Genomic DNA, 24,939 nt, shown 5'->3' with positions numbered 1-24,939 from the left:
ATTCATTAACCTAGATGACGCAGCACACATTCGGAGCACTCATAACCACCCACTACAAGAGTCTATTCAACTACTTTTATGTTTTTATAATCTAAGGTTCAGTTCTCCGCATTCCTTACCCACTAAAACTGCTAAGTGCTAACAACCAATTTGCCACCAACGCACCAACCTTTTCTAGCTTTACGCTCCACTACACTACCACCTTAGATTACATTTCTATTCTAGAAATGAATTCCCTTATAGAGGATATGATAAGCTATTTACGGCTGATATCCCACCGTTGCATTGGTTCGGCTCCAATCTACGTTTGCGGTCCTGGAGAGGTGACGTTCACGTGATAGCTACCTTTTCAACACCGACCTTAAATAGAACTTTAGGAGTCCACTTCGATTTTTTTTTTCCTGGACAAGACTGAAAGTGGCCGAACCGGCGGACGATAAATTGGGTGACTCACGGTGGCTCTAATTTTGAGGGGTAGAGTCTAGAATCTTTACACTAAAGGTCTGTCCTCTCTTTATATATTTTCACCATGTATTAAGAGGGCCCAGATATGGTCTACCAAAAGTGTGTCTTCCTCCTAATTTGGATGGAGAGATGTGAGAAGAATGCATACCTTTATCATGATAAATTGAATATATCAACTTATAATTCATAGAATAACATTAAAAATTGAGTTCGGATCAACGATTATGTCCACGTAAAATCTACTAGAGGTACTATCTCTGATTTATTTTGGCCACACTCAAAGGTAAATTTCTCCTCTATTGTATGGTAGAAAAACAATAAAAGAGCACCTTTCCCGTGATGAAGAGCTGATTGAGACTGTAAAAGTTTATTTGATATATTTTTGTTGTTATAAATAGAAAAGCTATGTAGTTTACCATCAAACCAAAAAAGACTGTATAGAGTGGTAAGATCCATCAAATTAGAAGGGGTTTTGGCAGCTCAGAAGGGATGTACTTGAAAGGTTTCGTGCATAAAATCCCCAAGACAAGTGTTCTCGAAACTGAGCTCCATGCTATTTGTGTAGGCATATGCTATGCAATAGAAATAAATATGCTACCTGTTTACGTGGAGTGCTCAAAATCAAGGAAAGATGACAATGATTATTGTGGCGATTCGAGAGTTGGTAGATTTGCATGGAAATATCATCATTACTCATACTAATAGAAAAGCAAATATGGTTGCCGATTGGATGGCGAAGAGAACAACAACATTGGAGTCTCCTACGCATTTTTTTCAGGAACCCCTTCAAGGTATAGAGGAGTTCCTTCAGGTGGATCGTTTGACCAGCTCTCTTTAAATTGATTTGATTTTTTTAACCCCGTTTATGTATTTAAAAAAAAAAAAGAGTGGTAAGATCCATACTTATCAGTGGAGAGGTCATGGGTTCGATCCTTGCAGATGACAAAACTCCCCTCGAGGATGTAATCGAGGTGCGTACAAAACTGGCCCAGATGAACCTTAGACAAAAAAAAACCCTGTATAGAACCGTTTTAGACGGATTAAAATTGAACCAACCAGACCGGCGGCTTGACACTCAGCGAATCTGCCAAATGCTTTTTTTTTTTTTTTTGGTAAAGGGAATCTGCCAAATGCCACTACCGACTCTATCGAGTCTATCCGCCAAAAGAAAAGGAAAGTTAGTTAATCAAAAAAGGGAATATAACATTCCTTGTCAGCAGTGGGTGGGCGCATCACATGCTCATAGCGCAATTCACTCAACTCTGAAGAAGAAAGTCGTAACCGGCAATTACAGGTGCACGGTGCACCACAAGGATAATTTCCTCTCAACAGCGCACACTACAGCCGACACTAAACTGTAAAGACAGAGCAGTTTGTCAACGTGGAAGAATACTGCTCGTCGATCTAGATTTGCCGATTCGGTATGTTTCTGTATCCAATGGTTTAGCACTTGGCACTGTCGGTCAGTCTTGATCGGACAAATTTAATTGCTCGGAAACTGCCATTAATGGCGATGACGGTTAAAATGTCTATTCGTCTAAGTAGTCGACGCATTTGAGATGAGATCTTCTCAAGGCATCCATGTCTTTGTCGGGAAGAAAAAGATGATGGTTGCTTTTGCCTTTTGTCTCTTTTCCTAAGAGCTTCTTGATAGATCTTGTCCGTTGGTTGTTCCGCTAGGGTTTCAGCCTTTTAATCAATGCAGCTTCAAGATTACGCAATTGAGATATAGTTTTATTCTGTTAGCTTCGTTTTCTGCGCTACTTTGAATACCCCAAGTTCGAGTTCTGGATCGAAAAGGCTGTAGTCAATGGAGCTTTTGCTTCTCCAATCACTTTCTTGACCCCGAAATCAAGGAATGCTAACATATGAATGATACTTGTGAGTGTTGATTTCAGTTTGTAATAGTTTAGGTGTTTGGTGTTAGTTGAGATGTCGGAAGTCACAGTAACAAAGACATGGCGAGAGCAGCTTGCTAGTCTCGTGGATAACACAGGAATTGTTTACTCCGATGATGGAATCAGTTTCGCACCGGCGTTGGTGGAAACGACGGCGACTAGTTTCATTGGTGTTCAGGAGCTCGAAAACACTGCAGTTGAACCAGAAAGCTTTAAGGATCAAGTTAAAGGATTCTTGACGGCTTCCGCCGAAATGCTGATTGAGTTGGCTAGAGGTTGCAGGGATGTAGCGCAGCAGAATTTTGGGAACGAGGATTCGTTTATTGTGCAGAAGTTTGGTGGGCCTTGGGCAAAGGTTTCTACTAGACTCAAATTCTTGAATGAATACTTGCCGGAGGATCGAGACCCGGTTCACGCATGGCCGGTGATTTTCTTCGTTTCTATTCTCGCATTAGCAGGTACTTTCTTGTCGTTTAGATGATTCAACTCATCATAAATGCTAAGGATTTAGTTGCGCAATTTGAAACTTCGTTGAAAAGCATGCAACATTGACGACGGGTTTGCTAGATGTTTATTTTATAACGGATCTGCTTTCACTTGTAGTATTTTTTTGCCTCTTTGGAGTATTTTAGGCAGATGCTTTCCTCCTTTATAAATTTGTCTCAAATGATGTGAGTAGGTAAAACTGCTTCTTGGGTTATCTTCCCATGTTATGAGGCAAAAAAAATAAGAAAACTAACAAATGACTATTTCCTCTTTTTATTCTCTGCGAGGGAAGCCCCGGGGATTTTTTTTGAGGGGGGAAGGAGATGTCTGCCAGCCCCTTCATGTTTTTGTTTGCCACTAGACAGTAAATAGATGGGTAAATCAGATTTAAGACTGTTACCACCTTGAATGTCTTCAGTTGGTTTGTTGAACCTCCCTTGTCAAAGAATGTGCTATGATACTTAATTTGCAACCCTGATACCTATGATTAAGTTTCTTTTTATGTGCTTGCCCTGATAATTAGAAAAACAAACTTATTCCTCCTCAGGTGAGGAGTCTGGAATTCCTGATACATTACATGTGCAGGTCCTAATTGGCGTCCATAAAGATGTATGCCCTGGGGACCGTTAGATATACTACAAGGCTAATGATGAGCTGACTGTGACAGGTAACTCCATTTTTGTGGTGAACCAAAAGACTCTTTACATGACCAGTGCTCACAACATAGAAGCATAATGACTAAGTGCACTGGATAAGTGTATGTGAAAGATTAGCATTAGCTTGTGTCCCCATGCAAACACAGATATAGTTACTAAATCAACTACACCATCAGGGTTTGAGTTATAGCCCTATATAGCAAAGCTGCAGGTTTTCAGAGGCCATATGGAACTTAGCTTGTTTCATATATACAATTTTCTATTAGCAGATATGTTTAGAGCTTCTCTGTAGAGCCCTTGCCCTAAGCTTGTTAATGGAGATAGGAAAATCAATGGAAAGCTTGAATGGACAATGAAGGATGTAAGATGACTCTAGTTTTCATAAGATATTATAGGACCCAAACTTATATAGTTGTTTAAAGATGTGTGCATTTCACCCACTCCAGACCCTGCCATTGTAGGAGCCTTGTGGGCTGAGTATGCACCTCTCCATCCTTTCTTATAAGTTTTGACATTCTTGTGTCCTTGTGCATTTCCATCTGATTAATAAGTTCTACTTAGGATTGTTCAAAATATAATAAAAAGAAAAAAGAAAGAGAAGAAGAGAAACTTAATCCTGTTTACAGAGGGTAGGGTGTGAGGAAGGCCATATAGACAAGTTACAATAGGATTCAGATAAAATATTTAGGAATGCTAGCTTAACCTTTGAGACAACATGAAGAGGGAATGTTCATCTTTACCCCCACCCCCCCTCCAAAAAAAAAAAAAAAAAAAAAAAAAAAAAGAAAGAAGAGGAATATTTTTTAACTTGTACGGTTGTACCTACATGGCTACATCCTTGTGCTTGGGTTCCCAGTGCGAAATCTTGTATTACTGCTATGTTTAAAGATAGAGCAAACTCACATTAGACAAACATAAATCTACTTTCAGTGGTGATGTTTTGCTAGCTTTTTGCTCTTTTATGTCGAGTACCTACAGTTGACTACCCTTAAATAGTTTCCTTTTCTCAAGCCTGTAGGCATGGCCCCTCTCTTTTTGGTACCTTATTTGTCATCTTTACGAACCTTCTCTAGCATTTGTTTGCACTTCAAACAACATTTTGCTCTGTGACCATCTCTAGTTTGGATTACGATTTTTTCTTCTTCTTCGTATTGTTACCAAACCTGGAAATGCAACCATTTCCTGGTATTAGAACTTGGTTACCTTTTTACACAATTACATACATTTCCTTACTCTTATGCTTACTTCCTAATGTAAAGTCAATCTGCAGCATTGAATGTAAATACTGCACAGGACAGTTCTGCACCAAAGATAAAGGAAGTGCTTATACATCCTCCTAGTGCTAGTTATATACAACTTCCTGATGGAAGACATATTGCATATCAAGAGCAAGGTGTTCCAGCTGACCGAGCCAGGTTCTCCTTGATTGCTCCACATTCCTTTCTTTCATCCCGGCTCGCAGGTAAATCAACTAGCTCATCATAGTTGAGTGAATTTGGTATACAAAGGTTCAACGGTTGTCCCTTGTGAGCTTCTGTTAATTTGTGAATGTGTGTTTTATTCTTAAAAAGGGATACCTGGAGTTAAAGCATCACTGCTGGAGGAGTTTGGTGTTCGCTTGGTAACATATGATCTTCCTGGTTTTGGGGAGAGTGATCCTCACCCCATCAGGAATCTTAACTCGTCAGCCATGGATATGTCATACATTGCAGATGCCACTGGTGTCACTGACAAGTTCTGGGTGATGGGTTACTCAGGTGGAAGCATTCATGCTTGGGCTGCGCTCAGATACATTCCTGAGAGGCTGGCAGGTTAGAACAACCCAAGAATAAAACAAGAAGCTGATCTGGGTGGTTGGTATTTGGGAATGGATATTTCTTTTTCAAATATCAATTTTTGTCAATATTAACTATAATCATTGTTGTTGTTAATAGCAGTATTATATAGCAGAGAGATGATGTGATATTCCAACTGTCAGATAAGGAGGCCCATTTGATTGACCATGTCAGATTTAGGCCCAACTCAGTTCTCCCCCCCCCCCCCCCGCCAAAACAAAAAAAGGGAAAAAGAGTGAGTTGACGGCTTTCACTTGTATGTATAACAGTAAAAACATTTCAAAAGGATTACTTTGAACCTTCATTTTGCCATGCTGAGTGCACCTCTGTTTGGTCTGTTGCATTCCACAAGTACTGGGTGATACATGCTACTTCTTCATGGTATTAAGTGGAAAAAAGCAGCCATCAGAAAATTAATCCTCTTAGAAATTTCTCTTAGTAACTGCCCTATTATCAGCTGACAGTTTTTTCTAGGTGATCCACTTCGAGGGCTTTCTGATTTTGGTCCTGGAATCTGTTATCTGGATTTCTCAACATTCAAGTTTTATGGAAAAATAGCCCACATCACATTTCACTTCTGTTGCCTGCTCAAAATAAATGGAGTATGTCATGTGAAAAAGACTTTTGAGATTTTTTTTTTTTTTGGGGGGGGGAGTCAGTATTTGAGGAAGGGTTAGAAAATGTTGGGTGACCTCAATAGTATGAGGGGAAAATGTTTGCTGTGTATGATTGTATGACGCCACCTATCAAACAGTTCGAGTGGACATATCAGCTCTTCATTTGGCATAGCTAGATGACAGTTTTGTGTCTACTTTCTAACCCATCATGACAAATCCTTGCAGGAGCAATCATGTTTGCCCCAATGGTTAATCCGTATGAATCAACCATGACAAAGGAAGAGAAGCAAAGAACCTGGGAGAAGTGGACGCCAAGAAGGAAGCTGAAGTTTTTCTTAGCTCGGAGGTTCCCAAGATTTCTTGCTTTCTTTTACCGCCGCAGTTTTCTAGCTGGGAAGCATGGTCAGATTGACAAGTGGTTATCAGTGTCACTAGGAAAGAGGGTGAGTGCATTTCCATTTCCAATCACTATTTAAGGATCACGGCATTTGCAAAATATCTACGAATCTTATCATAAAAAAAATGATATTTGTAATCACATTTTTCTTCTTCTTTTTTTCCCCTTACTCTTCTGTTAATGGACAAGCTGGACATTAACTAGATCTGGAATAGACAGATGATATGTAGTTCATTACTTTGGGTTTTCTGGTAGAATAGTTGTTTATTTAAATTTAAATCTTCTTGGAAAATTACATCCTAAATTAACTATTAACAGAGGCCAACATATAAAGAGGGGGGATTTATCTGATATTCTGAGTACAAAGATTGTTGTTGTTTTGCTGCAAAAGAGGCCAAATGATCAGCTACATTATTGGCTTCTCTTAGAACATTAAGACGGCTAAGATTTTCAAAAGCATCCGTCGATAATTTGATGTCTTGAAGAATATGTTTGACCTTCCAAGTGAGATTTTTCTTCTTTGAGTTCTGGAGAAGCTGAACTACTTCTGCATCATCACATTTAATGATGGTGTAATTGAGGTGCAACTCTATATCCCATATCATTCTTCTTCTAATCGCGAGTGCTTCTGCTGAAATGGCTGATTGATTGCCAGTCTTCTTCAAAACAAAAAATCATCCTCCCTTGTTCATCTCTGGCCAACGTCCAAACCCTGCCTTGGAATCGTCATAGGCCATTGTTATGCAAGCTCCATCAACATGTCTGTGTGTGTGTTTTAAGGGTAACAATTGTTTGATATGTGTTAGTTGGATGAACTGATGGCCCCATTTAGACTTAATGATGCATAGAAGCTGCCCTACAAGCCGTACAGCCTTAGGAATAAGAATGGTCAGCCCCCTACTGAGGGCCATAGTTCTTCACCTGGACCTTTGGTTCAGGCCAGACCAAACACATGGTCTAGGTTCAGCTGGTTTACTTAAAACCAGAATCATGGGATCAATAGTTTGCTTTGTTTCTATATGGTATTGTCATACCTTTAGTTTGTAACTTCATTAATTATTTATCTCTGGTTACAAGGCACCACTACTACATGTGTCGGCCTATCCTATTGGTTTTGAATTTATGGCTTTGATACAGCTTCGAGTGAAGTGTCCAATCAAGGCCCCAAATGCTAAGATCTTCAGTGAACCAAGCCCAAAATCCAGAAATCTTCAAGTAGGCTGTTAAGATTTCTTTTATGAGTTGAAGATTCAAATGGCCTTGTGGCTTTAAGGGAAGGTCTAATATGGTAAAGAGGAGGACAAAGTTGAGCTTGGATTTGATGGGGTAACTCCGAAAGATTAGTAGGTGGTTGAGTTCAATAGGATTCCTAGGTCAAAGAGTCTAGAGGGAAGATAATGGGCTGCAACTTGGAGAGAATGGAGTCCTAATATTGGGAAAGGTATTTCAAGTTTGAGTCAATTCTGATGGTAAGATTTGCACAGAGTTGCAGACATGACTTTGTACAAGAACCATACAACAGACACAGGATATTACTTAGTTTCGGTGAGAATTTCTTACATCCATGGTGATATGAGTCTGTTTCACTGTCAATGGAGAATAGATTACAGTCATTTGCCCTCACATCTCTTTCAGATTGTGTTACAGAAAAAGAACCCTTGCTAAAGATAGTGTAGAAACCCATATGGCCTTTGGGTCAACCCACAAACCAAGAGACAGCGTAGAAGACATTGTTACCCCAACAGGAGAGAGAAGGGTTTGTATTTTCTGCTTAGTGTTATGACCAGAAAACCTCAAATTTTTCGCTGTTCTAAATTAAACTACTAAAAACCTTTAGTGCAGAAAATGAAAAATTAAAATTCATGTGTTGAAAACTTATTCTTTTTTATTTTCAAAAACAAAATGTTTGATGACAGTTCTTTCAAAACAAAGGGGTTATAAAAAATGTTCTATGCAACAAAAACAATGGTTGAAGAAAGGGAAGGGGGATCAAAACCGAGTTACAATTTCTGAATTGTTAACAAACTTGGCCTTAATCTGTTTCATATTTATTATGAATGGACAAATTCTTTAGACCTGCCTTTCTTGTCTTTCCAAATAAGTTGTTAGAGCCTGCTTTTAGTTGATATACTCTCTGCTGAATGCGGTTATTCGCATGAATGTCTTGAAGCAGTGATATATGACAAACATGAAGAAATAGACCTGTTTCACAACCTCTTTATTTTGCCTTCGTTTGAATGATACTGGAAGGTCTTAGGAGAGCCTACACCAAATCATGTGAAGGTTTTTTGGAAGGGTCAATTTCTCTCTCTCTTCCCCCCGCCCTCCCTTTTTTTTTGGGGTGGGGAGGGGGGATGCTGTCCTCAGGTCAATGGAAAGAGGGAAAGGGGGAGGTGAATTAGGGTCACAAAATTGTTCCAAATTTTCTTTTCACAACCATTCCCTAATTCCTGTAGATAATCCCCAATATGATGGCACTCTGCTGCTCAGAGCTGTCTCACACACAATGTTGTGCTACACGGTATTCCCTTGATTATAGCTGTACATATAAGCTGCACATATAAGCTGCCTTTCAGTATACTATGTTGTCTCCTAGTACTTCCATACCTTCTCACGATATTCCTATCTTCTCATAGTATACCTTTGCTTTCTATGTGCCATATTGTCTCATAGTATCACAAATGACATACACATACTCGAGTCGTGTATACATCCTAGCTAGACTCAAAGACTCTAACAAGTGTGTACACCCACCCTGCACACAGCAAACTTCAAATACAAGAGAATAAGCATCCACAACACACAAATATACATGGTTTGGAAGTTTGCCTAGGTGCATGGAGTAATGATCACTCAGAACTCAGCATCTTCTCATTACCAATTTCCACACTTGAAAAATACTAAGGCTAGGTCTTCATCCATTTATGTAGAATGAATCTAGGAGGCCACACTCATGACGTCAGATATTTTAGTCACACGACTCACACCTATGACTCAGAACATCCAACCTACTTCCACCCCTAAAAATAGAGGCAAGGGTCTTACCCCCAGTGGTCTCCTAGTACCCACTAGTAGCTAGATATACAAACTTGTCCTTATAATGATGCCTTACAATGAAAGCACATCTAGCGTTGGTCTATGTGACACAGCCTCTAGTGTAGAACGAGAATTCTGAGAACTTTGATAAGCTGAAAATTGTTATTCTGAATTGGAATGTGCCTTCCAAGCTAATAATGACGCCTACTTATAGCTAGAAGCCCTAAAAAATATTAGGGAAAAAAATAAAACAACTCAAATTAGGAATCCAAATCTAATTAGGAAACTAAAAGTGCCCTGAAAACCCACTAAACGATGGAATTCAGGGGGTCAAAATGACACCTACTGGGTAACCAGGTAAGGATGCTATAGAGCTCATCAAGTCGTTTCTTTTGATATCTTGATGGTCCCATAACTCTTCCTAGATAAAAAGTTACACCTGTTTTAAGGATTACTGTTAAATCATCGCATCATTCTCCTCCACTTGACAAAAACTCGACCTCGAGTTAGGAACAGGGTCCGGATGCAATGGCTCAGTTGAAGTATGAAACGGAGATAGATAAGCGACATTAAAAATATTAGAAATACCCATGCTGTGTGGTAGGTCAATAACATAGGCATTGTCATTGATCTTCCTGCTGACAGTGTAAGGCCCATACTTCTTCGGCTGCAACTTGCTGTAGGTAACACCTGAAAATTGTTCTTTACAGAGGAACACCATGATTTTATCGCCCTCTGCAAAGAGTTGTCTCTGTCTATGCTTGTCAACTGCTGCCTTGTATTTCTTATTTGTAGCTTCCAACTTCTGTTTGACGTCTTGGTGCACCTCAACAATCTGCTTAGCCATGTGATCTGCTGTCACACTCTTGTCCGCTTGTTTTGGCAACTGAATCTGCAAAGGAAAAAGACAACCGGCATAAACTGCTTCAACTACCATCTCTTCCTTAGTTTTGGTCAGCCTGGTAATGCTGAGTTCGTCCACAGCTAATATTGAACTAGTTCTTTAATCCAAATACTTATATATTCTGGTTCAAAGTAATTAATGAATGTTTTTTTTTTGGGGAATTAACAATTTTGGAAGAAAGGAAATGGTGAAAATCTAACTGCTCCCCCCCCCCCAAAAAAAAAAAAAAACAAGAAAAGAAGAGTAAAATATCTTTACAAATATAAAGGTGGCTTGAGTCTAAAAAGTCGCTAATGACCATATCGGGTGCACATCTTTACTTGAAAAGATATTATGTGATATGATCAATATATCATTTTTGTCAAGATGTATTGCTCATTTTTGTTTTCCTTCTGATAATCCTATGAATGTTGGTTTGTTTCAGTTTCTTGCTTCTTTCATTTGAAAACTTGGATGCTCAGAGCTTAGAAGTGCATGCATGGAGTTTACTGTGCATGCATGGAGTTTACCATAATGCTCTCTATATTACTGATATAATTCCTTTGCATCATAACATGTGAAAGACTAGAACTTCCAAGGATTCTAGATGTGCCGTATTAGTTAATGACTCTAACTTCCAACACATTAATGTTAGAATTTTGGATGATGACAATCTAAAGTGCATATGTGACCTCACCATGAAAGTACCTATATCATTGACATGACTCCTTTGGATTGAAACATATGATAAACTAGTACTTCCAAGGGTTCAAGCTCTGTCCAATTAATTATTGTTTTTAAATGTCGACAAGTTAACATAAGAATTTTGGATGCCAACATATTAATTGGAAAAGTATACAAAGACCCAAATCCTAGCACTCACGATATGGAAAACCAACGATGGACCAACAAGCATGCAAGTACAACTCAAGAGCTCAAGAATGAAGCAAGAATGAGCTAGAAGACCATGCGTTTAGACTAGGACAAGCAGCATTGTAAATGCATGAAAATTCAAGTGTGCAATTCTATAGAACTAAATGCATGGGCAAAAGGGAGTGCTTGGTAAGATTTTTGGGGCAAAAGTGAAAAGCCAAAGGTAATTTCAGAAAGCCCTTAAAAGCCACCGGTTGAAGTGGCATCGACTATCAGACAAAATAGCTTGATCAACTGTCACCATCAGAAGCTTGGTGGTTTTCAACTATCAAGGCCTTCTGGTTGACCGCCAGGCTAACGGTCGATGTACCAGTCAACTGACGATTGATCGTTAGGCTAGGCTGGATTCTAGTGTCCATATTCAAACCCAATATTTGGGTTATAAATAGGGGTCTTAATGGGTCTCTTAAGCACGACTGTCAAAGCAATTATCAGCCCATATTAACGTGCTTTTTCCACAGCCTTAGATGTCCCAAAAATCGAAACCCTTTTGGAGTTCCATTCCCTTTTAACCAGAATCATAGAATTGTAGAACCTAAGGAGCAGAGCTTAGAGCTTGGAGACTTGTAGTCAAGTGCATACATAAATTATACTCATACAAGGTTTGTGCCACACCCAAGAGGTATTTATGTTTAGTATTTCTTTCATTTGTAATTGTGTGCTCTTGCTTGAGATCATAACTCTTGTAAAGGTACTTTTTCCTAGACTAGGATTGTTAAAGCTGTTATTACCTCCACCCCACTATACTGAAAGGGACATACTAGTGGAATTCTCTCTAAGGTTTACAAAGGGGTGGATGTAGATTCATTTGAATCGAGCTACTATAAAAATCCTTGTGCCTTGTCCATTGCTATTTTATTGTTTTAGTTTTTTAGTTGTTAATTGATTTCTAATTATGATGCAAATCCACTAATCGCAATCCACCCCCTCTAGGTTGACTTTCATGATCAAAGCCAAAATATTCTGGCGTTGAATCAGAGCTAAGGGTGGGCCTGGGGATTAGTGTTTGTCTTGTCGGCCGGTCCCAACGCGTCCCTAATTTTAGCCCTGATCCCAACAGACACAAAATCAACTAGAAAAGAGAGGAAGAGAGGAATCATTGCCAAAATGATACTTTATTATAGGGTTAATGCTATCTGAACTTGTATCTCTTGTAGGTTCAAACTACTGACTTCTTATTAGATTTATTAGGGCCAGGGTTAGGAACAAGACCAATCAGGGACATGGACAAGGCCAACCCTTCCTAATCTGGTACAATTAGGGACAATCAGGGCAGTATTGGACTTGACTTTTGTCAGGTTTCAATGTCAGAGAATAATTTCAGACCCTGAGTTAGTGTTACTGTTAGAGCGAGAATGAACTTAGCTAAGGGATGGGATTGGGTTTTGAAAAGCTCAACCCATCTCGTCTCTATTGCACCTCTAGATTTGAATGTAGTTTGTTGAGGAAAGCTCTGTCTCATTTGGTTTCCATCTCAATGGATATGGCCTGTTAAATTCAGTTTGAAAACAATTCAAACTTCTATCCTCTCATGTTCAGGGACTAGGATGGCTGTGAAGTACTTTGATGCATTATTTTAGTTCAAAAGCTTGAAAACATGAAGTTAGAAATGGTACTCTTTCTTGCACCTCCTTTGCTTATCTGAACATTATTCTTCCAGAAAATTACTTTATCTGCTGCAAACTTGATCCCAAAAGCTGTTGCTTTTAAAAACAACATAAGGATTTGGAGGTACATTATTGGAGAACAGAGACCATAATCTTATGAGAAAGGAAAGATCATAAGTTGGAACTTAAGGCAATGGCTGCAGAACTCGCTTAGAGCACTAATGTAATGGTGGACTTTTCAAAGTATGCAGAACATTTTTGTGTTTGAATGTAGCAGTATGTTGTGGCGCCTTTTTGTAAACAACTGAAAAAGATGACTTTCCTGTAGAACTGTAAACTGCATTATTATAAGCGAACTTTGCTTGTGATAGAGCATTTCACTGCTTTGGTTTGTCCCCACAAATGCTGGGAATTAAATTGCCCAAAGTCTGATTAACCACTTCTGTCTGTCCATCAGTCTGCCAGTGAGCTGTGATGCTGAAATTCAAAGCTTAATCAAATAGCCTCCATAACATCTTCCAAAAGCATCCCAAAAATTTGCTATACCTGCCAGAAGTAATAGGTGTAGGGACTCCATGCAGGTGAACAACTTCCTTGAAAAACAACTTCGCCACACTCACTGCATCTGAAGTCTTGCGACAAGGAATAAAGTGCGCCATCTTGGAAAACCTGTTAACCACAACAAAAACAGAATCTGTTCCCTGCTGGGTTAGTGGCAAAGCTAGCACAAAGTCCATCGACAAGTCCTCCTATATATTTTCAGGAACTGACAAGGGCATGTAAAGACCTGTATTCTTAGTCTGCCCCATCGCAGTCTGGCAGACATAACACCTTGCACATACCTGCTCACATCCCTGCGCAATTGGGACCAATAAAATTGTTCGTTAACCGCTACAGTAGTCTTATCACAGCCTAACTGTGCAGCTAACCCACCATCATGTAAATCATGAATTACCTTTCCTCGTAATGATGTCCAAGGAAGGCAAAGCTGATTTCCATGCATTAAGTAACCATCCTAAACATAAAATTCCTGCACAGGTTGACCAACATCACGTCTCCCAAATCTGCCCAAATCCTCATCGCTTGAATAACAGTCTTGCAATTGTTCGAACCGCAGAATATCTTGGTGCAAGGTAACCAACAAGCCAACTCTCCTCCTCAATGCATTCCCCACTACGTTGTGCACTCTTGACTTGTGTTTCAATCTAAATGGAAACTTTTGCAAAAGTTGACACCATCGTGCATGCATGTCTTTGTTGATCCTCTTCTGACTATTCAAGTATTTTAAAGCCTCATGATCAGAATAAAGCACAAATTCTTTTCCAATTAGATAGTGCTCCCATACCTTTAAAGCTCTCATAACAAAATAAAACTCTTTATTATAAGTGCTCCACTTCTGCCTTGCGTCATTGAGCTTCTCCCTGAAATAACATACCAGTCTGCATCCTGTGGTAACACAGCTCCTATACCCACTCCACTAGCATCACAATCCACCTCAGATGGCTTGTCAAAATCTGTTAATGCTAGAATAGGTGTGGTACACAAATTTTCTTTTAGGATCGCAAAAATGTTCTCTACCTCTTCACCTTGTAGAAATTTGCCCTTCTTCATGCTCTCCGTAATTAGGGTTGTTGTGGTGCTGAAATTCTTTATGAACCGCCTGTAAAAAGTAGCTAACCCATGAAACTCCAAACCTCAGAAGCTGTTTCTGGCATAGGCCACTCCTTAATTTCTTTCACTTTCACTTCATTCACTTCTCTTCCTTCAGCAGCAATATTAAATCCCAAGAGTAACAACTTATTGGTTAGAAAACTGCGCTTCTTAAGATTAACATACAACATGTTAGCCTGTAATGCTATCAACACTTCCCTCAAGTGCCGCAGATGATCCTCCTCAATCCGGCTATAAATCAGGATATCATCAAAATAAACTACGATAAATTTGCCCATAAAAGATTTGAGTACCTGATTCATAAGCCTTATGAATGTATTAGGGCATTAGAAAGTCCAAAAGGCATCACCAACCATTCGTAAAGTCCCTCCTTCGTTTTAAAAGTTATCTTCCATTCATCCCTAGGTCAAACACCACTTGGCTCCATGTAACATGTCCTGCATGTCATTTAGTCTTAGGATTCGAAATTTGTAGCCAACTATGATTTTGTTGATTTCCCTGTTGTTGACATACATCCTCCAACTGCCATCTTTCTTAGGAGTTAATAATGCAGGAAGTAGGAACAGCACATGGGCTCATATTGTTTTTGAATATGCCATTTTTGCAGTAATTCCTCCACTTTCTTTCAGAATCTCACTTTCCTTGGGATTCATCCTGTAATGTGGCAAATTAGGTAGATTGACTCTAGGAATTAGGTCTATGTGATGCCAAATGTCTTGCATAGGAGGTAGCCCATCTAGTGTTCTTCTGGCATCAATTCTCTTTACTCCTGCAATAAGGGTTTGACTGCTTTTGGCAACTCCTCCACTTGCAACTCAGCTTCCTCCTCAATTGCTTGCTTCACTATCAATGCTTGAATTTGTCTAGCCTCCTTAATTTCAGCTTCAAATTTCCTTGTAAGAGTAAGGAAATTATTTTTAGCATCCTTTCTCTAGTTTTTCAATGGCAACAACGTGTACTTCACCCCCTCTTTCACTAAATTGTCCTAGTTACTTCTACCTGAATGCTGCACTTTGCGCATCTACATCATACAGCCAAGGTCTCCCAAACAACGAGTGACACACATCCATATCCACCACCACATTGCAATATGGCTCATCATGATACTTGCCAATGGAGATGGGGATTTTACACCGTTTAGTCATCTGAATACTATTAGCTCCAGATTTAGTCCATCCTAAAGTATAGGGATTATGATGTTTTTCTATAGGTATTCCCGACTTCTTGATTGCTTCCTTCTTGACCACCATAACCTCTTCGAAATCCTCCATAGCGATTTCTACCTCTATAACCAATACGTTCTTCCTCTGTAAATTTGTCCTCCTCTTCATTGAACTCTCCGAGATCAAAGGAGTGTTTTGCCTGCGGGTTGGAAAAGGTCTATCGATAGGGTCACCTAGAGCTACATCTGCACCTGGTCTTTTGCCTTGTTGCCTATTTCGGTTCCCATCAAAATTAAGAGCACCAAATTGATCTGCTAGTTCATTGATTCGTTCTTCGAAACAATGAAGGCTTTGATCAATTCGTTGATCTAGGCATTCGTATAAATGCTGCTCCAAACATTGCAATGCTTCGTCCCCAACGAATGGGGCTTCAGTCTCCTGAACAACGTCTTGAAGACCACCTCTTCTTTCGCTGTTTGCCATTAGCTTTGATGACCACTGACACAACGTATAGCGTAGAACAAGAATTCTGAGAACTCTGATAAATTGAAAATTATTATTCAAAATTGGAATGTGCCTTCCAAGCTAACAATGGCGCCTATTTATGGCTAGAATCCCTAAAAGATATTAGCGAAAAAATAGAACATAACGAAAACAACTCAAATTAGGAATCCAAATCTAACTAGAAAACTAAAAGTGCCCCCAAAAACCCACTAAATGATGAAATTCAAGGGTTAAAATGACACCTATCGAGTAAACCTTGGGTAGGTATGCTATAGAGCTCATCGAGCTGTTTCTTTTGATATCTTGATGGTCCCGTAACTCTTCTTGGAGCAAAAGTTACGCCCATTTTAAGGATTATGTAAAATCGTGGCATCAGTATGGCAGTAGTTCAACCTATCTACCATACAAAGTGTGTACACATAATCAAAATGACCAGCCAAGAGATGAAGTATAGCTCACAACATTCGTTATTTCTGATCATTGGTATTTCGGAGATGAGATGAGATGATTGGTAGCTCACATAAATGTTTCAAGTATAGGTGCTCCTTGGCAGCATAGAGAATACAGATTTCAATTCATCAATCTCTCCAGCCTTCATCCCTTTTTATTCTCTACATGCTTTTTCATCTTAGGTTTTCTCACAAACACCTATGTGCACACAAATCACATATTTACTTTCTTCACAGGTTTTCTCTTCTCTTCTTCCTTTTTGCTTCTTGCTTCCTTCTTCTACACTTCTTTTCTTCCCTCCCTTCACTTTCACTCCATTTTCGTGCAAGAACCTTCTCAAATTCGGGCACAACTCTTCCCTTCCATTTTGGCAGCTTCAATGGAGGATTATAGATACAAAAGTGTATTGGAGATGGTTCAAGTTCATACAACACAAGTGGGAAAGGGTTTCCTCTATTTCTTCACCAGACCTAACTCAAAATTCATTACTCAAAAGCTCAATGGAGCACAGCCATCATCAGGGCACTTCAAGATATCTTCAAATATTCAAGATGCGCGATGATGTGTTCAATACATTTCACAAAGGGTTTGGAGCTTCAACTCAAGAAATCCATGAAATCGTTGATTTTTAATGAATAATTCCTTTGTTTTCTATCCCTTAGAGGATAGAGCTCCCTTTGCTTAACAATCTGCAACTTGGATCACCAATTCCGAGTTCGGATGAGGAAGATATGCCCATTTTAAGTTCAGCCACTCACAGGCCTCCAACTACAATGATGGTGCATTGATGTGTAAGTCCACATGGAATCATGGGGACTATAGGGTGTATGAGATTCATATTAATCAATGCGGTCAGATGTGAATAAAGTGACATGTCCCTTTTTGAAGCTGTCAGATCAAAGTCAAGGCTGAATGAAGTATATGGTCAAGGCCTATGGGAAACACCCAATTGGAATATTGGCTTCTCTTGCATAGCTCATGTGTCACATTAAAATTAGGTTCGTGACAAACAGTGCATCAAAAAGTTAGAGTTGGCAGGCCGTGCTTCTCCTTCTTATTGGTTGGACTGTGCTACGTGTAGGAACTTCGAATTCTAAATTGCACTTTGTGTGCCTTGTTCTCATGGGCCACTGTTCTGTACCCCTTTGCCCTTCCACAGTATTTCTGAACAGCTTCTCAGTATATCCTTGCCATTGTTAAGTATATGCTGCATGCTTTCAGCACAAGTTGCAGGTTTTTATCATACGCTGCATGCTTAGGCTTGGTTGCCAACAATAAGTCAATAACAACACATTGCAATCTCTAGTCTCTACCAATGGATGAACAGAGGAATGGGGAGTTATCTATCGATTCTTATTAAGTTGCTTGTTTCTATTTTAGAATCTTGCAACTTAAGAGTTTTCTATTTTACTGTTCAGAGATTCAGTTTTATTTCTCTGTGAAGTTAGTTTGTATACTTAAAAATTGAAGTTCCAATTTGTTTATTTATTTATTTGTAATAAATTGTCAAAACCTAAACAATGATTTATGAAGGAAATTTTCTGTTCTATTGCTGCTATTCTCTTGTCCATGGTGAGTTATAAGAAGGGCTACGGCATTGCTGAGGGAGCTAATTCCTAAACTTCTCTTTTCTTCTTCTATTTTTCATGTGAAGATCTTTACTGTTGCTACTGCTAGGAGAGGCCATTGAATTGGTAGTAATCACATCAATCCTCCAATTATCATGTAAATTCTACAACTGCTTCTTCCATTCGTGCCAGCTGCTGTTACTGCCCAGGAGTAACTGCTGCACCTTCTAATTCCTCATCCCCTTCTGCCATCAACCAATCCCAGCTGTTTTTACAATCCTCCATCCACTCCTTTCCCTGTCATTCGATCCACACCTTCATTCCTTCCATCACTTATTTCCTCCATGAAAGTATACTTCCTAGTATCAGCTTACCTCATAAATCTGATTCCAGCCATTAGAATCCTTTGATCTTGCAGCGTTGGTTCACATCAGTTCTCCACTTAATCCAATTTGGAGCTAAATTGCCAGCTATTTCAGTCCACAGCCGTCTAATTGCTGTTTTGGTGTTTGATCATATCTCTCAATTCGACCGCTGAAGTTGATTCAAACTTCAGCAGTGTTTTTACATCATCTAATTGTCATTTGCTTCAAGATTGATCTAGTTTTACAGGTTCTCTTTTGGGTAAAAATAGTTTTACAGGTCGGTTTGCTAAGAACACTAATCTTCTAGTTTCTGATTTGGTTTTGTGGCTATTTTGGGGCTGAAATTCTCTTATTTTAGCTCTATATTAAGCAGAGGTTATTTGGTAGTCATTATCCAGTTGCTTGATTTTGCTTAGGAGTGGATGACTCGAGTAAATATTAAGTTAAAGTTTAATGTACTCAAAATTTGGGTGGAAGTGTACAAATTAAGACATGGAAGCAATCTTGCCAGTTTTTTTCCGAGTATATGCATATGGTTTAGGATCCATCCCTCGACATTCTTTTCTTTAGTGCAAACAATAAAATTAATTAAGAATTACGTAAAATATTATGTACCATTTTCAATTTGGATGTCATTTTGATTGGTCTCTTCAATGTTTTCTTGTTATGTAATCATTTGCATATTTGATGTTTATAATCCAAACTGATCCGGCTAATCAAACTTCATGAGAAGGGTAGACGCCAAAGCAACAAGCTGACTTAGCACAGCCTCACCACAATTTAAATAGGCAAAACCAGGAAGATCACATGGCAAAGCCTTACCCCAGTTTTAAAGCAATCATGTGATGGATCTATACTGACAAACCTTCTTGTAGTGTGAGGGATTAACATGCCATAAAAATAGCTGCTCACTTATTCTGGATAGAGCACAGTTCAGTAAACTCAACTGGGGTGGCCCATTCCTGTGGTTTTTTATTTCATTCGGATGTTCCACATGGATGTATTCTTTATATATTTTTTCTTTTATGAATAAGAGTGATTCCATTCGTAGAAAATATCATATGATATGCTACTGGTGTAAATATCATATGATATGCTACAATTGTTGACACCAGTTTCTTTCCAACATAATATTGATATTTCTTTTTCAGGATAAAGCTTTGGTGGAGGAGCCAATTTTTGAAACATTTTGGCAGAGGGATGTGGAAGAATCGGTACGCCAGGGAATTCCAAAACCATTTATGGAAGAAGCAGTGCTGCAGGTGTCAAATTGGGGTTTCAGCCTTGCAGACCTTAAATTGCAGCAGAAGAGCAAAAGCAAGGGCATCCTTGATTGGATTAAATCCTTGTACAGTCAGCCAGAAAATGAATTGATAGGATTCCTTGGACCAATTCATATTTGGCAGGTCTGTTATCGTTTTACTGCTTGGTTGAGAAATTGGATAACTAACCTTGAAATTGTTTGGTAGTTCTGCTTTTGGGGTCATTTTCAATGTATCAGCACTGATACCTAATCTTGGTGGACCATGTTCTATTTCCTGGATAGCTTTCCATGTCTCATAGAATTCAAGAAGAGTCGTGTAGAGCAGATTCGATTCTGGTCTCTCTCTTTCTGTAACTTGTTTTGTAGGAAAATTTTGATTGTGCTGAGCTGCATTCCTGGTCATTCCACCCAGTCATAAGTTCAGCCTATTCTTAATCCATCAACAGTATTCCCATTAAGCAACATGTTTGCTATCAATAGAAGCTTGGTGATGGATGTCATTATCTTACTTGACCTATGAGACCTCCCAATGTACATTTAAATCCCGACTGCAACTGGTTTTTTTCATAATTCATACACAACACAGATTTTGCCTTCAGTTTTTACCAAATTATCATTTAGACACCATCTGTTCTGATTTTTGCAAAGAATGCTGATAGTGTTTGGTTGCCAGATTAAAATATTATTGGTATTTTGTTTTGAGCTTAGCATAGAACTTTCAGTTTTGGGGGTTTTCTTTTTCTTCTTTCATAAACAATGTTTTGATGGTGACAGGGTATGGATGATCGTGTTGTTCCACCATCAATGACAGATTATGTGCACCGAGTCTTGCCAGGGGCCACAGTTCATCAGCTCTCTGGAGAGGGTCACTTCTCCTATTTCTGTTTCTGTGATGAATGCCATAGACAGATATTTTCTACTCTTTTTGGGGCACCACAAGGTCCACTCAACGTAACAGTGGAAGCAGATCTAACATCACTAGAAGAAGAAGAAGAAAAAGAAGAAGCTGATGAGTTAGACGAGGTGCCTCTGAGTGCCATGAACTGAATATGTCATAGTTTCCCCACTAGTTTTCAGGTTAACAAGGGAAACTTATGAGTGCCATGAACTGAATATATCATAGTTTCCACACTAGTTTCAGGTTAACAAGGGAAAAATGAATCTCTGTAAATACCCCAGATTTACTTCTTTACACGTGGAGCAAAAAGGGAAAATCTCCAAAATCAGTAATTGTTGATGAAGTCCCATTGCTGCAGTTATTCCAGAGCAGGTGATGGCATGGTATGCATGGACAGTTCTAGATGAGGCATCAACTGGGGAGGAAATTAGTATTAGCTTAAATATTCTTTTTTCCCACTCTTTCCTTTCCATGGAAATGATCATTCTGATTCATGTGCTCATCATCTTCTGTAAGAACAATCATTTCTATTCATACGAGTTAGTAGTTCAACATTTTGTACCATGTTCCCAACCACACAAATACGTGGGGCCCCAGGTGAAAAATACTTTTTAAAAAAAATAAAAAAATAAAAAAAAACTTTAAATTTTCACCTGTGGGCCCCACGTGTTTGATGGGGGTGAGGATCCAGACTCTTTTATACATACTGTTCTATTATTTAGGATCACCGCATAATTATGATTAATCGATTCCTCTACGAAGTCCACATCTATACTATTATAGTGGATGGGGTCAATCCATGGGCTGTAGTAAATTATCTTTTTTAAAATATTAAACAATTAATGTAGAGACTAGAGAGTGGAGAGGAGAGGCGTGTGTAGGTGTAAGTTGTAACTTCTAACTAGCGGCAGCCGAATCAGATTAGAATTAGGAATCTCGATATCTATCTCTGTTTAGGTTTGCTGTATATATATAGGGCAGGGCGGCAGCGAAATTTAAAACTTATTATTAGGTGTAAAACGAAGGAAAAGAAAGGATCGAGCCCAAGAGGGGAAATCGAATCAGCTGTGAGTCTCTTTGCGAGATATATATATATATATTCTTTTAGTTTCTAAGTTTTTTTGTTGTATAGTGGCTGTAGTGCTGTTTACCTGGTGAATCTTGTTTCATTCTAACGGGTTCTCTGTGAGGGATATATTTTTTAGTTTCTAATTTTCTCTACTTGTTAATTCTAATTAATTCCTATATATATTGCTTGCAAGACAGATAATAAAGAATAAGTTTCGTGGGATACTTTGATTTTGGTTATATTCATCTTAGCATCATGACTTCCTCCAGGTAGCGATTGAAGATGGATAACACTATTAATGATCATGGCGTCAAAAATATCATGGATGTACTTCCCGAGGATATCTGGGTGAGCATTGCAAATAAATTAAACTTGGAGGATTTTCTTTGCTTTAGTGGAGTTTCCAAGTCCTGGCATTCAATGGCAATGGCTGCTAAGAAAACATTGCCATTGAACTTGCGACCCTATTTGCCATACTTGATGTTTTTTTCAAAATTTGGTTATCCTGAATTTCACATACTCTCCTATGCCAACAATGCCAACAACAATCTCAAAATATTGAGACCAAGATTTCCTAAAATCGTCATTGGCTCTCAATGTGTTGGGTCCAACCATGGATGGCTGATAATGGTGCATGAGATCCAACAACAATGTTATCTCCTAAATCCATTAACCCAAGTTATAATTAGACTTCCACCGCTAGCTACTATTCCTGAACAGGACTCTGGTGGTGACTTTTATATCATGGTGAATAGCTATACGCGTCTTATGAGCGAAAACTACTCAAGAAACTTCATTAATAAGGCTATGTTGTTATGTACTCCAACTCTTGCTGCTAATAGTTCTAACTTGGATGATAAGAATACTGTATCTTCGGTAGCCATCATGAAGGATAATTGTACGGTACTTGCAATTTATTCTAACAATGCATTAGCCTTTTGTACTCCACGGGACAGACAGTGGACTGCCTTGGGACTATATTATAGAGACGTTATTCTTTATAATGGAAAATTGTATGCCATTACTGAACTGTGTGATCTTAAACTTGTCGAGTTGGCTCCTCGTCCGAAAATAACAAGTTGCAACATTCCTCCTCCAACTCATGTGGATCTCAACCCTGATATTGATGGAAAGAAGCGGAAGGCAATATATTTAGTGGAATGTCTCGGGGACTTGTTGATGGTTGTGAGAAGTTGTGAATATGGTGATTTCCGATATTATGGAAGTCTTACATTCCAAATATTCAAGTTAGACTTGAAAAATCTTAGATGGATTCAGGTGGAGGACTTGGGCGATCACATGTTATTTGTTGGTAAAAGTACTTCATCATCTACATCAACACGTGATTATCCTCATTTTAGAGAAAATAGTATATATTTTACATATGATGAAGCATGTGGCTGGGAAGGACCAATGGTATCTCAATTAGAAAGGACGGCTGGTGTCTTTCACTTAAAAGATTACAGCATTGAACATTTTTCATCATATTATTCGAACTTTTATCCATCTCCGCCTATCTGGTTCACACCGACCTTTTGTTAGATGGAGTGGACGAGGAGGGGTTTAGGCTGGCTATGAAGACTAGCTAATGTATGGAGTATTCATTTTATTTCTTCTTGTGATTTTTTCTATTCTATAAGTTTTTTGCACTTTCATTTTGACTTTGATAACTTTTTCTCTAGTAATAAATAATTGTTCATGTACTTTTCTAGCCTGTAAGGATAAATTCGAAATTCAAAATACATGTGATTATAAGGATTAGTCTTGATTTAAATTTCATATCACATGTTGTGACTTGAATATTGACTCTAATCAAGTGACTTGTATAGAATCATGTGACCAAAAAAAAAAAAAAAAAAACTCTTCCATATACGTATTGAACAAAGTTGAACAAAGGTTTAGGAATGAATTTTTTATGCTTCTACTTCTGAAATGAAAAGGTTAACCTTATCACGAGGGTCTGACCACTATCTTTTATAGTTATAACAACTTGCTCTCTTCATGTTGTGCATATTCATAACAGTATACAAAAGTAAATCTCTCCTAAAAAGGATTAGAGTTCAAAGGAGATCGACCATATATCATCATATCTCCATTTGAATTGGTAAGGGATCTTCACCTAAGGAAAGGTGATATTTCAAATCTCACTCTTCATACCTTTGAGACCACTCACATACGGGCATTTAACACCACTCTTCACTAAGTAAGTAGAATACACAACACCAATGTATTAGACAAATATTCTACACAAAATGACAACAAAAGATCCCTTCAAGATAGGGTTATAAATGGGATCTGTACATGAGCCGGTCATGAATTACCTCAAACCAAAATTTGGAATTACATTGGACCAGACCAGGCCAACCCTAAAAGGAAAAACTTACTTAATGATCTAGTCTATATGCAATATTGGGTTAAGGCTTTACTACCTTTTAACTCTTTTGGAAGTTCAGTTTTTCTATACAATAAGCCAAAACACAAGATCAGAACAACACCTACAACATCCAAGTTTTTTATAGATCCATGATTCAACATTGTGAAGAAAAGCAAACGACAATATTGCAGCAGCAAGAAGACTAAATGTAATGGCCAAAAGCATCATCCCAAGGTAATTGAAGTGAGCTAGAACATAGAACGTGGCATAGAAGTACCAAAAGGTCTTATATGCTAACAGGTAGTATATATGACTGAAGAAACAATAATTTGGCAGTATTATTGATCCTTTCACTTAATATCACAAGATATCTCAAACTTGATATTGATGAAAGAAGCTGAAGGCATTTTTACGATACTAAAATGTCTTGGGGACTTGTTGATGCTTGTGAAAAGTAGTCAAGTTGGTGATTTATGATATTATGGAAGTCTTACATTTTAGATATTCAAGTTGGACTCGAGAAACTTGAGATGGATTCAAGTGGAGGACTTGGGTTGTTTACATGTTATGTTGGCAAAAGTACTTTGTCATCTGCATCAACATGTGCCTATCTTCAATTTGGAGAAAAATGTATATTTTTCACATATAATGAAACTTCCACTTGGCAAGGACGGAAGGTATATGAATTAGCAAGAAACATTATTGTCTTTCGCTTAAAAGATAACAACATTAAACATTTTTCATCAGATGATTCGAAATTTTATCCATCTTCACCTATCTGGTTTGCATCGGGCTCTTAT

At 38.5% G+C, this 24,939-nt stretch overlaps 1 protein-coding gene across 2 annotated transcripts in view; it reads left to right on the top strand.

The window, feature by feature from the left end:
* The first annotated feature begins 1,677 nt into the window (after positions 1-1,677).
* LOC149023604 (uncharacterized) overlaps positions 1,678-24,939 on the top strand; it is a 52,432-nt gene continuing 29,170 nt past the window's right edge. The window contains exons 1-6 of one of the 2 annotated variants that reach the window (XR_016171550.1): positions 1,678-2,821; positions 4,776-4,967; positions 5,077-5,316; positions 6,183-6,400; positions 19,686-19,940; positions 20,573-21,068. Coding sequence is in view for 1 of the 2 variants with exons in the window: in XM_089144156.1 (XP_089000282.1) it covers positions 2,398-2,821; positions 4,776-4,967; positions 5,077-5,316; positions 6,183-6,400; positions 19,686-19,940; positions 20,573-20,845 (1,602 nt within the window). In the remaining variant the exon portion in view is untranslated. Of the gene's footprint in view, positions 2,822-4,775; positions 4,968-5,076; positions 5,317-6,182; positions 6,401-19,685; positions 19,941-20,572; positions 21,537-24,939 lie in introns of those variants that run through there. The other variant, XM_089144156.1, reaches the window with a different exon arrangement.

This window comes from Hakea prostrata, chromosome 2 (assembly GCF_041222555.1).
Source record: "Hakea prostrata isolate BN-2017 chromosome 2, UWA_Hpros_2, whole genome shotgun sequence".
Lineage (NCBI taxonomy): Eukaryota > Viridiplantae > Streptophyta > Magnoliopsida > Proteales > Proteaceae > Hakea > Hakea prostrata.
This window is presented reverse-complemented; position numbering and strand designations above follow the sequence as displayed.